Source organism: Physeter macrocephalus, chromosome 11 (assembly GCF_002837175.3).
Source record: "Physeter macrocephalus isolate SW-GA chromosome 11, ASM283717v5, whole genome shotgun sequence".
In the NCBI taxonomy this organism is placed as follows: Eukaryota; Metazoa; Chordata; class Mammalia; order Artiodactyla; family Physeteridae; genus Physeter; species Physeter macrocephalus.
The window spans coordinates 20949456-20967230 of NC_041224.1; the positions used below are offsets into that span (position 1 = coordinate 20949456).

The 17775-nt window shown below is 36.0% G+C and overlaps 1 protein-coding gene across 1 annotated transcript in view; it reads right to left on the bottom strand.

Moving 5' to 3' along the window:
- MALRD1 (MAM and LDL receptor class A domain containing 1) overlaps positions 1 to 17775 on the bottom strand; it is a 653641-nt gene that overhangs the window by 427820 nt on the left and 208046 nt on the right. Inside the window, exons 20-21 of the mRNA XM_024129703.1 lie at positions 8767 to 8943; positions 5955 to 6117 (exon numbers count right to left, since the gene is read on the bottom strand). Of these exons, the coding sequence (XP_023985471.1) occupies positions 5955 to 6117; positions 8767 to 8943 (340 nt within the window). The remainder of the gene's footprint in view (positions 1 to 5954; positions 6118 to 8766; positions 8944 to 17775) is intronic.

Genomic DNA, 17775 nt, shown 5'->3' on the forward strand with positions numbered 1-17775 from the left:
AAATCTAATTTATCTTTACTTAGTTGAGAAAACATTTTTTCCTCCACATTTTGTATAACTATAACAATTTTGTGCAGGAGTTGGAATGCAAATAAGTTTACTTCATCTTAATGTGGTTAAAGGGAAGGCACATTCAAAAACTGTATAATGAAAATTAATTTTTGGGCTTCCCTGGTGGCGCAGTGGTGGAGAGTCCGCCTGCCGATGCGGGGGACACGGGTTCGTGCCCCGGTCCGGGAAGATCCCACACGCCGCGGAGCGGCTGGGCCCGTGAGCCACGGCCGCTGAGCCTGCGCGTCCGGAGCCTGTGCTCCGCAACGGGAGAGGCCACAGCAGTGAGAGGCCTGCTTACCGAAAAAAAAAAAAAAAGAACTTGTAATTTCTGAATGCAATTGTAACCATGATATAAAAGTTGTTATTTTATTATTAAACAGTGATCTTTGGTAACATAACATAAATCATACACTGTATTATGGATATATTCTTAAAACCTTACCACGTACAGCAAATATATATTACCTAACCTCTGTATATATATTATTTTAGGTACGGTTTACAAGTATTATTTTGAGCATAGATTTCTCTTAAATTCCATGTTTGCAAGTCATTGTAGTTATTTTTTTAATTATTATCAAGCTAAAATACACTGAAATAAAATTAAAGTGATTTAAAACAAATTATTGATATGTATGCAAAAATAAAGAATAGGTGCTTAACTCAAGGTCAATCTAAAATAAAAGCAATTTTTCTTGTGTTTTAGAGGTGCAATTATGCTTTATATTCAGTCCTGTGAAAACACTGCCAGAAATGCTATTTCCCTCCAGTATTAAAACACTTAAGAGAAAATTACTACAGTTAATTTTTATTTTGCCTGTTTGCATTTTTATTTTTATTTTAGCAAAACTGTTTCTAAAGCCTGGTATTTAACCATTACTCTGGATTTATAAAACTGGATCTTTTAGAAATTATATTGGGAGAGTGGTAAGGCATCTAAATTGGCCTATAAAAAATTGGCTTACCAGAGAAGGCTCCGAGAAAGCAGTATTTCTGGCATTTAATGTCTGAGACTAAAGCTTTGAAAATTGTTACTGTTGCAGAGCAGAAAACATTAAAATATTTTCAGTTTTACTGAAGCTTTATCCACATTTATATCTAGCACTTAGATACATTATGATATGCACAGTTATGTCACAGAGACAACTTGCATTATTTACGCGGCTTTTAGTTTATAATGATGTCAAGCCTGTACAAATGCATAACGTAGATAGGAATGTAGGTGCATCTGCAGCAGTGGGGACTATAACTCATTTCCACCTGAAAGACAATGATCAGTGCTGTGAAGTAAAGAGAAAAATCTAAGAAAGAGTACTTCCACTTCATAAACAAGCAGCACAAAATTGTGTTCTATCTAGTCTGCATTTTGAATGAGATGGTTCATGTTCAAATAGTTTCTCAGCAATCTGTAAGCAAACCTAAAAATGCAAAATATCTAAAATTATCTGTTTGTTCCAGATGATAATAAAATTGGTACGCTTGGTTTTGATCCAAAAGAAAGAGTGAGATCATTTTTTAGAGGTAGAGAAGAGAACACATAGGCAAAAAGATTTGAGAGAAATGGCTGGGTGTTTTCCAATGAAAGAGGCAGCATAGCGGGTGTCTTGAGTTACATATCTTTTATTCATTGATTTTTAATGTATTTATTTTATTGATCTATTTTTGGCTGTGTTGGGTCTTCATTGCTGCGTGCGGGCTTTCTCTAGTTGCGGCGAGTGGGGGCTACTCTTCGTTGAGGTGCGCAGACTTCTCATTGAGGTGGCTTCTCTTGTTGCGGAGCACGGGCTCTGGGTGCGTGGGCTTCAGCAGTTGTGGCACACGGGCTCAGTAGCTGTGGCTCACAGGCTCTAGAGAGCAGGCTCAGTAGTTGTGGCGCACGGGCCTAGTTGCTCCGCCACATGTGGGATCTTTCCAGAACAGGGCTTGAATCCGTGTCCCCTGCACTGGCAGGCGGGTTCTCAACCACTGCGCCACCAGGGAAGCCCACACGCCTTTTAGATTAACACAGGGTAGAGTTTTCTCACAAATGATTTCTCAATTATATGTTACTTTATAACACACAAATTTTATTTTTAAGTAAAATCATCTTAGAATATTTTTTGTTTCTTGGTTTTTCCTGAAATATTTTGTACTATTTTTTTTAATTAGTCACTGGATTTAGAGGAAAATGAGTCTGCTCTGATCAAAATTGGAATTAGTTGATAAGAAAGCCACCCTCTGTCTTTTAGCAATACCCTCCCCACTTTCTGCCATGGAGGGACCCTAAGAATGAGGTTCTAGAACCACCTAGGAGTTACACTAAAAATACAGAGCCCCAGCTCTATTCCCAAGATTCTGATTCAAGTGTCAGAATCTGCTTTTAAATGTATTACATATTTAAATATTAATAAACACACAGACATTTTCAGAGGTACTTGATCCACACTTTGAGAAACTTCCCTAAAGCTTCTGTGAGCACAGTTAGAAACTACAGACCCAGAATATGCATACGTACTCTACTAGGTATACTTCCATATGAACAATAAATAGGAAGAGCTTAATCTTGCTTGAGGGAATGATTTAAAACTCCTAAGAGATCTTAATATTAAACCTTATTTAACCAATAGATGGGCATTTACTGCAGTCAAATAAAATGGATTTGTGCAAGGGCTCAAAGTGTTGCTCTCCTTGGCTTCCAGCTGTGAAAAGGAAATTGGGTGAAAAAAAGGCTTTCCTATGAGTAAAAAGTGATCATAAAATTTATGGTATTTAGCTACAAGCCAATTTACCAATTTGTGTACTAATGTAAAACTGCCTTGGCTTATTGAACTGATTATGGAGGTCAGAGTACAGGATTCTGAGATCTTATGAAATTACAAAACGTGAGGAATCATTACACAACACTTCCAAATCTTCAATGTTCTAAACATATTTAAATTTGAATTAGCTACAAAGCTCAGATGCTAGGTAATGATAAGCAAATAACAATTTCTTTAAACAATTCTCAGCTGAGTAAAACTAATGTTTTTGCCAAGTTTCCTAGTAGTTCCTGGAGCACGAATGGATATAAACTCGTTTTTCTTCTGTGGTGTGTGTGCGTGTGTTGTTGTTGTTGTTGTTGTTTAACTAGATTAGGGTGCTTTTCCCAAAATACCAAGAAAAGAATTTTTCTATTAAAAATTCCCTCTCACTGCATAAGTTAGAGGAAACAGAAATTTCATCCAACTCCAATCTCAAAAGAACATGCAAATTGCAACTGATGATATTTACATTGAAGGGATTTTACTTTATTTTTTCTCTGGTTGTAGTTGAGAACAATATTTATTTCTAAATAAATATTCAGATTCTAAACCTAGGAAAAAATATCATGCCAGGGGCTTCCCTGGTGGCGCAGTGGTTGAGAGTCCGCCTGCCGATGCAGGGGACACGGGTTCGTGCCCCGGTCCGGGAGGATCCCACATGCCGCGGAGCGGCTGGGCCCGTGAGCCATGGCCGCCGAGCCTGCGCGTCCAGAGCCTGTGCTCCGCAACGGGAGAGGCCACAACAGTGAGAGGCCCGCGTACCGCAAAAAAAAAATCATGCCAGGTGCCCTTAGTTGGTCCCCCGTGCTAAGACCATGGCCACACAGAAGAAGCCCTAGAAGAAGAGATGACTATTTCTAATTCATATACAAATGCTGAATGCACCAGCTGTATGGAATGGTGTTACTCTCCCACAAACAAACAAGTAAAAAATAAAGATGCAACACCCTGAATTTAGACCCAGAGTGCACTTTAGATCCTCAGGTACAAAGAATAGTCCATTAAAGTGTGAACACAAAACAGTAGATTGTGACTTGGAGTATGACTTTACTTGTTTTTCATCATAGAAATGAAATGGTAAAAGCTAAGACCTTACTGAAGACCCATCTGCCCAATGAAAACTTCCCTACATATTCCTACCCCACCACGACCCTTCTAGATGTTTTATCGCTTCATTAGGTGTATGAAGTGAGAGAATAGTTTGAAATATAGTAATGCGATTTTTTTTCTCTTTTGCACTTGCTTATGAGTGCTCCTTACCAACCCAAGCCAGAAGCAATCTTTACCTTAGGGTGAAGTGGAATCATAGAAAGTAAAGAGAAAAAAAGAACTGGTGTAGAGCTTTTTGATTTTCAAAACTGGCCTTGAAGACTGTTTCAGACACAGCAGTCTAAAAACCTGGCTTTAAATCTCTAGAGCCAGATACCTGAGAGAGAAAAGCATTTTCTAAATGGAAAAGCTCCCCTTTAAATACAAAAAAAAAAAAAAGCAAACATAATTTGGACAAACTGAGCTTGGAGTTCTACTATAAGCCATAGAGTAGAATAAATGATTTATAAGAACTATTTCACAAAGTAAAAAATGGCAGGCCTTCTTTGGCTGAGGAGAGAACCTAGAGAGAAGGGGAGAGGAAAACTAGAGAAGATAGAAGCTTAGGAACTGCCCCCTTCTCCAGGATTTTGTCACGTAGAGCACATCCATTAAACATTATCTGATTATTAAGTATTCCTATTTAAAATATATTTAATTTTGTGCCTTGTAGCCTTTAATTATAAAGCATAAATATATTGATCCTAATCATCAACCAACTCACTTAACAAATAACTACTGGGACTTAATACATAATGAGCCTTAGAAATAATGCAATAAATGGGAATCACAGTCCTTGAAATTCCTCAAGGAATTTGCAGTCCATTGGAGGCAGGGGCTGAGGGTCAGAGACAAGATAAAAGCCTATTATATTCCTTTGCTTATATGCTGCCATATTTCTGTTTACACTTTTACCACCTAGAAGTGAGATTCTAGTACTGCCTTTTTCTTTACAGAAATATAGTTTATTAATGAAGTATGGCTTATTTGCATGAGCCACAGAAACTTTCTGAAATTACCCTGTGACTTTTTATGTCAGAAGCAGCCCAAGGAAATTTTGTATCCTGAAATTTCAAAAATTACTTGCCAACTGTCAAATGTGATCAAAACAAAGCAGTATGAATATCTACTACTCTATATACTTTGGGCATCCTGGCTGCAGACGTTGAAATAAAATGATGGTAAAACTGGAACCATTTTAATAGAACAAAAAGAACAAAAGCGAGCTCAGAAAACCAGGGTGAAAAAGTCAGCCCAGGGAAAGAAAAATCATTGTACACTTAAGATACCGTGGTCCCCTTGAGTGCAAGGTCAAGTTGGCCAGGGCAATGATGGACTGGATAGTGGATATACCTTTAGTTTTCTCTGAAGCAGCAGCCTAGGAACTGGGGCTCATGAAGCTTTAACTGAGGAGAAGTGTGAAGGCATAAAGGTTTGGAAAAGATTCTCTGAAATATAAATGGGGATTCTTTTGTTGTCTTCAGTAACATTTCCTTGAAATCAATAAAAGGAAAGAGGAAGAATGGGATCTTGTAGGAAGTGAGCACTCAATATACTTGTGGACTACAAAACAGGGGAAAGGTATGAGTTATTAAACCTCAAAAGAAAAGACCAAAATAAACGATGATAAAGAGCAAAGACTGGAAGAAAAGGGAAAGGGGCAAGGTGTTGGAGGAGGAGCTGAAAAAGGAAGAAAAGGAGAAAAGAAATTTGGAGGGGAAGGAATGATTAGATAATTCTAAAACAACATATTAACAGTGCTTTCCGATGAGTGGTGATATTACAAATAATTTTTCTTTATTTACTCATGATTTTCTCTGGTTTCTATGACTTTTATAAGAGCATTTACTATTTTTTAATTAAAAATTTTTAAAATTTTGTAAGGAAGAGTACACTTAGCTCACTTATGCTCTCACTTAAACCTTCATCTTTACAAGAGCAGTAACTTAGGGTAAGGTGGTGTGGCAGGAATTTGGGAACTGCTTAATAAATAGTCCCTAACAGACATGTTCCAAATGCGTGGTCACTTACGTTGTATGATCCACCGACGGCCTGTGATTTTCCTCCCCATGATGAATACTGGTTCCATCACCAAGTCCCCACCTGAATGTGTTTGAATCTTGAATTAATTTTTCTGAGATTGGCTGGTACCATTTACACAGGCTTCCTTTTTCAAAGCTGCAAACTTCCATAGCTTGAATAGGATCGGACAGAGATAAGATGAGCTAATCACAATAAATGTATTAATAAATGGCGATTTCCATCTGCATCAGCACTTTCTTACTCTTGGGGTTTCTTTAAATTATAATCTAACTTTTAAGCATAACTGAAATAATTAGGCAAATTGTTTACATAATCACTAGAAGAGTTTTAAAGAAATCTAGGTGTATTATATTCAAATATCTATATTAACTGAAATGTGGAAATAAATGCACATACTGAAGATTCTGCTTTCATAAAGAAGTGAGATTTTAATTTGCTCTGAAAGCAGCAATTTAAGAATTGCCACTCTGTTCTGACACAACACTTACATTGCTTATATGACCTCCAAGTTCTGATAAGTCTGTTCTTTTTTCACAGTATTATCACAAAGCTAAATCCCAAATTCCAAATTACTTAAATTCAAAGCTATAAGATTTACAACAGCTTTTATATTGAACCTCTTTCCTTGAAAGTTTTCAATATTCTTGTAATGACTATTCTAATATCAAACAAAATTAAAAGTCCAGTGATTTTTTAAATACATAAGTAGTGTGTGAAAACAAATGCTCTCTTTTTCTCTCCTCCTCCTCTCTCTGATGTATTCATGTGCCTGTCTGTCTTAAATCCTCTACTTCTTGAATAAAAGAAAAGATTCAATTCAATGAGGTCTTGTGTATACAATGGAAAGCCTGGTGTGTACTCCAGGTTTTAAATGGCATAAACCGTGACAGCATAGGCTACCACTACTATCATTTAGAAACTTGGGTTCACGATTTAACATAAAATTTGAGAAGGAAAACTCCATCAAAAAAAGTGATTTTAATCATGACATTCGGGTGTGTTATTTAATCTCTGATATTAATATTGATCATATAATTATATTTATTTTGTGAAGAGATTTAGAATTCAATAGAATCCTGTTCATCATATTATTTAAAAAGATTTTTAAAATTGTAGATTTTTTTTCAATACATCCTTATTGTTATTTTTATTAATTATGTGAAAATATAACTGCTGAGTGGAGGATTTAAAGTTTTTTGTTTTTTTTTAACATCTTTATTGGAGTATAATTGCTTTACAATGGTGTGTTTCTGCTTTACAACAAAGTGAACCAGTTATATATATACATAAAAAATTGTAGATTGTTTTAAAATTAGAGGACATAGAGTTTCAGGCAAGCTAAGATCTGCTGTACAACATTGTACCTACAGTCAACAATACTGTATTGAACACTTAAAAATTTATTAAGAGGGTAGATCTTGTATTCTTATCACAATGAAAAAATTACAAAATATGACTGTAGATGACAAGCAGATTTATCACAATAGTTCATTTTACAAAGAGATGGCGAAGGCAAGACACAATTTGTTCAGAACTAAATGGTAATAATTCATGTTTAATCAAAATAAATATCCCCATGATTTTAATAATTTAATAGTAGACATTCATTCAGGACATTTACAGAACTTACCAGAACTTCCCATCGTATCATAAATGGCATTACTAAAATTTCAAAGTTGAACTAAGAGAAAGTCAGTATTTACTAAAGATGCTCACTAGGTGTAATTAATTAAATTTTGTGTAAACTTTTACAAAGACGACTTATGTGTGATCAGAAGAGGATTTTAGTGCCTTCCCATGAGGGAGTCTGAATACCACAGCATCGTCTGTTATATTATCTTACATCTGCGACGCACAGTACATCTTCCTGACCAACTTGAGTTAATTACTGTCCCATCTTATTCACAGAGTGAATTAGCTTTGATTTTATGAGGTTTTTTGGTCTGGATTAGTTTATTGCGTATTTGTATTTTTTAAGTTTTAGAATTCCTTGACGAGGCTGACATAAGACAAATTAGAATTTCACTATACACTGTATTATCTGTATGTTCTAAACCGTCAGTATTATCAAGACACTTGAGCAATATTATGGTAAATTCACATACAACTTAATAAAGAGCAAGGAAGGGGAAAAAATTCACAAGTGTTTATTCCTTCTGATCCTGTGTTTTGCCCATTCAGACACAGATTAATTTTTCTCCTCTCAGTTTGTATCTTTGACTGAGAAGTTCACTTCTAAATGAAATAATTTGCCTTGATCCATTTAGGAGAAGCCATAGATTGGCAAGTGTCAATAAATGAAAACCATCTTTCAACAGTACCTAGCCGTTGAAGTGTCCACATGTATTAGGATTGGTTTTCTTATTAACTCTGCACATATGACATAGTATTCATTTTATGTGTGCATTTTGACAATGGCAACATTTGAGCAGATTCATCTAATTTGAGGGTATTCTGTTTCTTCCCTAAACATTTCTATTTAGTGATTGTGACAAACAGAGACAAAAAGGGGGATGAATAAAAATGATAAATGATAGCTCTGGAATCAAGCTAAGTCCATGAAAACAAGTATTTTGAATTTAAATATTAATTTAAAGACACCTCTTGTTGGACATGATATAAGAATGTATGCTGATTCTGCTATCATTTTCTATACAAATAGTCTTTATGTTAAGAAATTACTTTAAGCCAGGTTGAAATTTTTTAACTAGGACATTATGCCATGCTACTTGAGATAACACTAGTATTTTCTTATCAGTTTTATGGCTATATTTAATGCAAAATTTAGGAATTCACATACCGCAGGATGATTCATCTGATCTGTCACGGCAGTCATATCTAAAATCACATTTCTGGATATTTTCAACACATTGACCATCAGACCTGCAAACAAATTCATTGTCGGTACAGTTGTGTGGAGGTAAGGTTACTGGAACTGAAGTTTCTGGTGGAGTTGGAAGGTTCACTGGCAAATTACCTTGAAATAATAGACAAGTATCATTTTGCAGATTTTTCCATTTCTTTAAAGATTTCACACAATAAACTTTATTAAGTATGCTTCACACTCAACATTATAAAGAATATTTGATAGTATTTGCTAATCTGCTGAACTTCTTTACATAAGTATATAAGTTGGGGTTCATGGCTTTAGTAATGGCAAATAACTTTAGATATCTTTGATTATAAAAATAAGTGAAGGTGCAGATGGAAATTATTAAAAAGCTCTTTAGAGCTCACTGAACAAATGGGAGGCTCAAGAACAGGGCTGGGAAGATCAGCAGGAACCAAGTGAATCCCAGGTGCTGGCGTTAGGAACCAGAGTCAAGGTCAGGTTAAACCTTCTAGTCCACTAGGTGAATAAACTTTGTTCTTGCACTTCTACAATGAACTTAACATCTCCTCTTTGTTTCATATATCCCCACATAGTTGGGATTCAAGGTTGCAAGATAGACCCAAACCAAAAGTATTCACCCAGAAATATTTAAATAAGCTATAATTTCTGATATTACAGAGTTTAGAAGAAATTTATAGAAGTTGATTAATTTAGACAGTAAGCTATCCAATAAGCACTTATTAATAACATCTCTGTGTCATATACATGGTAGATATAGTGGATTTAAAGCCAAACATGCTGTCACTGCCATAAAAGAGTTTACAGACTAGTGGATAAGGCAGTCAGGAAATTCTTTCATTACAGTTCCATGGGATAAGTTTAGCATAGAGATTTTAACATGATGGAGGCAAGAATGACACCTATCCCTTAACTCCTGTATTCACATCCACAGACCATGGTATATGGTGGGTACACTATCATTGTGAAGTGAGTGAATAGATATACAGATGGATGGAAGGATGAAGGAGGGATGGAAGGATGGATGGATGACAGAGTGAATGAAGAGATGAACAAAGGTTAAGATTGTACAGTATATTAAGAGAACACAGGAAAAGCCTGTATCAGATGGGGAAGACTTCCTGGCATGGTGATGTTTAAACTAAGTTTTTAGTTTTGGGTTTTTTTAAACTTCTTATTTTATATTGGAGTATAGTTGATTAACAATGTTATATTAGTTTCAGGTGTAAAGCAAAGTGATGCAGTTATACATATACACTTTTTAGTTTTAAAGGATGATTTGTTTCTGGGCAGAAAAAGAAGGGTACAAGGTCTTTTGAGGCAAGGAGAAAAGACTCAGGTGAAGACAGAGGAATATATTTTCCTGTTGTTTTCTGGAATACTGTGAGAGTTTGACAAGAAGACTATCTTGGGATATGGTAAGAATGCATCTGATGGAGTCATTAGATACGGGACTAGAGAGGAGAGGGTTATCAGGTCACAAAGAGCTAAGTGGGACCAACTAGGATTTTGAAGTAAATATAAAAAGCTGTGGAGAAACACCAAGATATAAAATTTCCACTTCAAGAAATACTTATCAGGCATTAGCGTGGAGAATGATTTGCTGGTGGCTCTGACATGGGGAAGAGAGAACAGCTGAGCTTTTACTTTAATTCCAGGCAACTAGTAAACCAAAACAGAGGTGTTTTGCAGGGGACAGCAAAGACCTGAGCAATATTACACATCCAGTGTCTAGAGGCCTGGGGATTTGGGTGCTTTGGGGAATTTGAGGAGAGTTCAATAAATAGTACTTTATTTCTTAGCTCAGGTTTTGAAGCAATTAAGAACTAAGACTGAAGTGTAGGGCAGCTAGTAGATCAAAATATCAACCTTTTTACAGATGAAGTTGATACTGGAAAAAAATAGCCTATATCTGTAGGCAGGTAATCTTTCAGAGTGTGAAACTCAGACATAAACAGACTAAGTTACAACCTGTGCTGGAAATTTCTATACAGAAGCTGACCATTGTGAACTACAGTAAGGAGGAGCTGAGCCCATCTCATGCTTCCTTCAGCTAACTCTCTCCAAAAAAAGAGGAAACTAAGAGACCAGGTATGCATGCGCAGGCTCTCCTTGCAAATTCAACAATCCATTCTTGCTTTTCCAGTTTACATAAGCGTTCACTGTTGGTGTTTTACATTCTGTGGGTTTTAATAAATGTATAATGACAGGCTTCCACCATTAGCGTGTCATACAGAAGAGTTTCACTACACTAAAAAACCTCTATGCTCTGCTTATCTGTCTGTCCCTGCCCCCAATCCCTGGCAAATATTGATCCTTTCACTGTCCCCATAGTGTTTTCCAGAATGTTATATAATTAGAATCATACAGTATGTAGGCTTTTCATGTTGGTTTCCTCCACTTATTAATATGCATTTAAGTTTACTCCAAGTCTTTTCATGGCTTAATAGTACGTTTCTTTCCAGCACTGAATAGTATTTATTGTCTGGATATTAATCCAGCACTGAATAGTATATCCATTGTCTGGATATACCACAGTTTATTAATCTCCTACTGAAGGACATCTAGGTTGACTGGGCATCTTTTCATATACTCATTTGACATCTATATATCTGCTGTGGTGAGATGTCTGCTCAGATCTTTTGCCTGTTTTTTAATCTGTTGATTTTTTCACTGTTGAGCTTACAGTGTTCCTTGTATATGTTGGTTAACTCCTTCATCAGATAGGTCTTCTCCCAGTCTTTGAACCGTCTTCTCCATCCCTTAAAAATGTCGTTCACAGAGAAGTTTTCAATTTTAATCGAGTATAATTTATCAATTATTTCTTTAAATGATTGTCTTTGATGTAGTATCTAAAAAGTCATCACTATAACCAAAGTCATCTAGATTTTCTCCTATGTTACCTTAGGGATTTTATAGTTTTGCATTTTAGATTTAGGTCTACAATCCACTCTGAGTTCATTTTTGTGAAGGGTATAAAGTCTGTGTCTAGATTCTTTTTTTTTTTTCACATGGATGTCTAGTTCCAGCACCATTTTTGGAAAAGACCATCTTTTTCCCATTGAATTGCCTTTACTCCTTTGTCAAAGATTAGTTGACTATATTTACATGGGTAGATTTTTGGCTCTCTATGCTCTTCCAATGATATATTTTTCTGTTTTTTCACCAATACCACACTGTCTTGATTACTGTAGCTTTATAATAAGTCTTGAAGTTGGGTAGTGTCAGTCCTCCAACTTTGTTCTCCTTCAATATTGTGTTGGATATTCTGGGTCTTTTGCCTCTCAATATACACTTCAGAATTAGCTTTTCTATATTCACAAAACAATTTGCTGGGATTTTGATTGAGATTGCATTAACTCTATAGATCAAGTTAGGAAGAATTAACATCCTGAATATAGTGAGTCTTCATGCATGTTTTGTATCCTTATCTCAAACATACATGTTCCATTTAAAATATACACTATTTTGTGTCTTAGAAAATTTTACATAAATAATCTTCATATTTCTTTTGAATCTGCAACCTTGACTCAAAATATATTTTTCAGATTTATCTCTATTGTTACATACAGAATCAATTCATTCATTTAGCTGGTTAGGGTATTCAATTAAATGAATACCTGGAGTCAAATATTTATTGTATGAATAGTCTGCAGCTGGTATATCTCTTCTCAAGCAGGACAGTAACAATATCTATAAAGTGTGCTACAATGGATGTCTTTGTACATTTCTCTTTGCAAACATATGCCAGAGGATTTCCAAGGCAAGGTACCTTGAAATGAAATTTCAAAGTTATAGGGTATGTAATCAGTCAACTTAAGTAGTTGTTTTCAAAGATGGTTTACCCATTTCCACCCAGAAACATGTGCATTTCTCATATTCCAGCCAATATTTGGCATCATCAGATTCTTTTAAATGTAACAGGTCTGAAATAATAATTCCTTGATATTCTAACTTGTATTTCCCTAATTATTGAGACATTTTTAGGGGCCACACAAGTATCTTACTCTCGTTTTTGACTAACTATTCACATACCCTGCTCTTTTTCTCTACTGAATCCATTGTCTTTTTCTTATTAATTTACAGGTTTAAATTAATCCCATATTCTCCATACTAATCCTCAATCATTTGTCTAAGAGACAAATATGCTCTCCTAATCTAGTCTTTCCATTTTCTATGGTGTCTTTCAGAATTAAAAAACTCTAATTTTAATATATCAATCATTTCCTTTATGGTTTGTGCTTTAAAATTTCACTAAAAGTCATCTTCCTTATTCTAATATCATAAATATGTTTTCTATAATTTCCATAAAATTTTGATAGTTTTATTTTTCATATTTAGATCTTTCCTCTATCTGGGCTCTACTGTTATCTATTATCTGTGATGAGAATCTAAATACAATTTTTTTTCACATGAGTGGCCACTTTTTGATCTATTAATCTATTGGTGCAACTCAAACTTCTCTCACTTATCATTTTATATTTTATTATGAAATATATTATACATATATAAGAATGAACATAAAATATATGCCTGGTTTAAAGAAGAAGAATAGCCATATATTTACCTTCCAGTTTATGGAAATGAAATTCACAAACAATTTTGAACCCTCCAGTGTTTCCCTGCTGACTCCATCCCCACATTGGCATCTCTCCTGGTTCACAGTACACTGAAATTTGTGTTTTTTATTTCTTTGCTTTCATTTGTGTTTACATTTTCTTCATTTGCATATATACCAAATAACGTCTTACGGTGCTTACTTATTAGCTTATGTGACTAAATAACTTATTGTGAAATTCTTAGAATAGTGACCATATACATGGAGCACCATGTAGGTCCTTTTTATTTTTATTTTATTTTTTTTTTGTGTGGTATGCGGGCCTTCCTCTCTTGTGGCCTCTCCCGTTGCGGAGCACAGGCTCCGGACGCGCAGGCTCAGCGGCCATGGCTCACGGGCCCAGCCGCTCCGCGGCATGTGGGATCCTCCCATACCGGGGCGCGAACCCGGTTCCCCTGCATCGGCAGGCGGACGCGCAACAACTGCGCCACCAGGGAAGCCCCTGTAGGTCCTTTTTAAATAAAAATGTTGTTTAGATTCAAACTTTAAATGAATGGACTCCATTCTCTATATAATCTGCAACTTGATTTTTTTCTGAACATTGTACATTCATCCATCCAAACTAATGTGTGTTCCTGCAGTTTAGCTGTGTTGACTGCTGTATAATGTTTCACTATATGAATATGTAACATATGTTATATAGCCATTCTACCATCAGTGGTTTTTGAGATGACTCTGAGGTTTTGTTTCTTTGTACATTTCTCCTGAGGTACCTACGTGTGGAATCGTTTGGTTACAGAAGATGCACATCTAACTTTACTAGATAATGCCAAACTGTTTTCAAAAGTAATTGTATCAATTTGTATACTTCTCAGTAGTGTATAAACCTTCTGGTCATACCACATGCTCATCATCCACTGGTATATCTAGAATTACCTGCACATTTGCCATTTTCTTTGCTGTCTCTTCCCTTTTGCATCTCAGCCCTTGTTGAGCTCATTCTGTCTCCTTTAAATGTTCACATTTACATAGTTCATTTGGTAGGAGTCTGGTGCAGTGAAATCATTTTTTGTTTGTTTTTGGTTGTCATGCTCTGAGTGCCTATTTTCACCCTCATTCCTGAAAGAATTTTGCTTTGCTCTAGACTGTTATTTTTTCTCAGAACTTTGAAAATAATTTCAACTGTCTTCCTACTTCCATTCTTGCTATTGTGAAGTCATCTATTAATCTGACTGCAGTTCTTTTGTAACTGTATTTTAATCTCTGGCTATTTTTACCATAATCTTCCCTTTTATTTATTTTTTTCTAATTCATTTCCATAAGCCTAGACCTGGATTTATTCTAATATTTTGCATGAGGTTGAATAGGTTTCTTAAATCTTATGTTAATTCTTAGCCATTATATCTTTGAAAATTGCTTCTCCTCCATTTTGTTTATTCTCTCTCTGGAACTCCATTAGCTTTTATGATCTATCCTTCAAGTAAATCTATCCCTTCCATTTTCCTTTTCTATCTCTCTCTGCTGCTCCCTGAAATTTCCTCACAGTTATTCTCCAGAAGACTAACCACAGCATTGATTCAGCTATTTAATTCATCCTCTGGGATTTTTATTTCATTGATTTTATTTTTCACTTCACGATGACCAATTTGATACTTCTTTCAAAATTTTCTGGGTTTTTTTTTTTTTTTGGACAACATCATGCTATTTTCTTATGGCTTAGAGTCCTTTAATATTTTAAATTATTTATTAGTTTTCTATTTTTTGCATAACAAATTTCTACACACCTTAGAATTTTAAACTAATAAACACTTATTATCTCACACAACTTATGTAAGTCTGAAACACAGAAGAGGCTTAGCTTGGTGGGTTCTAATTCAGGGTCTCATAAGATTACTGTCAAGATGTCAGCCAAGGCTGCAGTCATCTGAAGGCTTGACCAGGGATGGAAGACCTGCTTTCCAAGGGAGCTCATGCCTGGGAAGTTAGGCTACTGTTGGCAGGAGGTCTCAGTTCCTGGGCTTTCTCCATAGGGCTGCTCAGACATGGTGTCTGACTTCCCCCAGAGTGAGTGATCCAAAGGAAGACCGCAGAAGCCTAGCTTTGGAAATCACACCCAGTCATTGCCACATGGGTCATTAGTTACACAGGTCAGTCCTACTCAATATGGGAGGGGCCTGATCCACAGATCATGAATACCAAGAGGTGGGGATTATTGGGGGCTGTTTTGGAGGTTGGCAACCATAATTTCTTGTGCTTGATTTTTATGTGAGAATCCTTTATCATCTAGTTTGTAGAAGAGTCCTTCTAGATTAATTTTGAGTTGTTCCTTTTGGAGCCCCACTGGTACCTCTACCCAGGGATGATATACCCCTTTTGGCCCTCCTCTCCCCTTTTCCTGCCTCTCATCCATCCTATATTCTCTTTACTTCCTAACTCTGGCAATCACATTATGCTTTCTGTTCTATTTTTCCATTTTATATTTCTCTCATGTGGGCATTTCTCTTTTTTAACCTCAGCTTAACAGTTTAAAAAATGCATGTTATATTTGACCTTTCTAGGTATATGTAGTGTTACAGTTTTCAGATCATCTGGTCTGCCACATTATTAAAATCAGTAGTCTTAACTGCATCTTTAGGCCTGGTTTCAATTTATACTAGGAAACAGTCCCTACTTAAGAAGAAATCATAGACATGCATGGCTATCTTAGAAAAAGGAGGTATATGAGTCCATACTCAGGAAAAATAGAGACAACTCATTTTCTATCTCAGAAATGATCCAGGTAAAACGACCTGGATCCCAGGTAGGTAAAAATATCACTACTCTAAAAAAGAAATAGGAAAATCTTAAAATTCTTTGTCCTTTCCTCATTACTCTTTGTTATTCTATCAGAATTAGTGAATCTTAAAAGATAAGTGTAATATGCTTGTATTTGAGAGCACCAAAAGAATTATTTGAAGAAAGTGTTTCTTACTCCAAAGTCCAATTCTGGAAATGGTGGTATAACTGGAAAGATGGAGTTGCCACTGATTCCTTGGGATCTGCCATGTAGAAGTAAAACAGAGCCCAGACACATGGTTAGACCAAGATATCATTTGGAGCCTGAGGCATGGCAAGGACTGCAAGCCTCCTGACACATCTCTGACCCTCACAGATGGTTTATACTTTCATGTAAGGAACACAAAGTCAGTTTGTTTTACTTTGCTATGACTCAGTGCAGTATTTCTTATTAAAGAATCATGCTCTTAACTCAGGTGATACAAGAAATGACTTCATACAGTATATGGATAGACTTCACATTTTTTAAATATATAAATTGTGAACAACCTTAATAGTAAAATATACCTAGAACAATAAGCCCATGTTAGTCAGTCTGGGCTGCTATAATAGAATCCCACAGACTGAGGGGCTTAGACAACAATTTATTTCTCACAGTTCTAGAGGCTGAAAGTCCAATATCAGGGTACCAACATGGCTGGGTTCTGAGGGCTCTCTTCCAGGTTATGTCCTTACATGGCCTTCCTTGGTACATGCACGCAGAGAGAGAGAGAGATCTCACATCTTTTCCTCTTCTTATAAAAGCACTAATCCCATCATGAGGGCATCAACTTCATCAATCCAAATTACCTTCCAAAGGCCCCACCTCCAAATACCATCACATTGGGGGTTAAGGTTTCAACATATGAATATTGGAACATTCACTCCATAGCAAAACTTGTGATTTTTTTTAAAGCTATGATTGCTTATAAATGCTGAAGTTGGTAGCAATGGTGGAGTTAATACTCTTAAAATAAAAAACACTAAAAGCTTTGCAGATGAGACAAAATTGAAAGGTGAAATGCAAATAACTGAACACCAAGAAGCAGAGATTAGTCTGGTTTGATCTGATTTTCTTCCACATCCCTAAGCCAAAGGGAAACCAACTCACCTGCACAGCTGTCACCCTAGATGACTCAGGCTCCAGATGGACTCAATGTTCTAACTCCTTGCTCTGTGAGTTCCTTGTAACAAATATGATTTACTTCATGCTACCCTAATATAATCTTTCTGGTAAAAATAGATTTTCCAACTTGTTTTATACTAGACTTCCCTCCCTACAGCTATTCCCACACTGGTAATTAAACAAGTAAAACTGATATTTTAACATCCTGAGCCCTTGATAAATTATTGCCAGCTTTAGACATATCACAACTGTGTAAATTACTTGACTAATATGCATGGTTGTTCTTTACCTCCAAGTAACAATGCATATGTTTTTCTTGTGACTTCTGATGTTAAGAAATACATTTAATTTAAAAATCTAAGGGCTTCCCTGGTGGCGCAGTGGTTAAGAATCCGCCTGCCGATGCAGGGGACACGGGTTCGTGCCCCGGTCCGGGAAGATCCCACATGCCGCGGAGCGG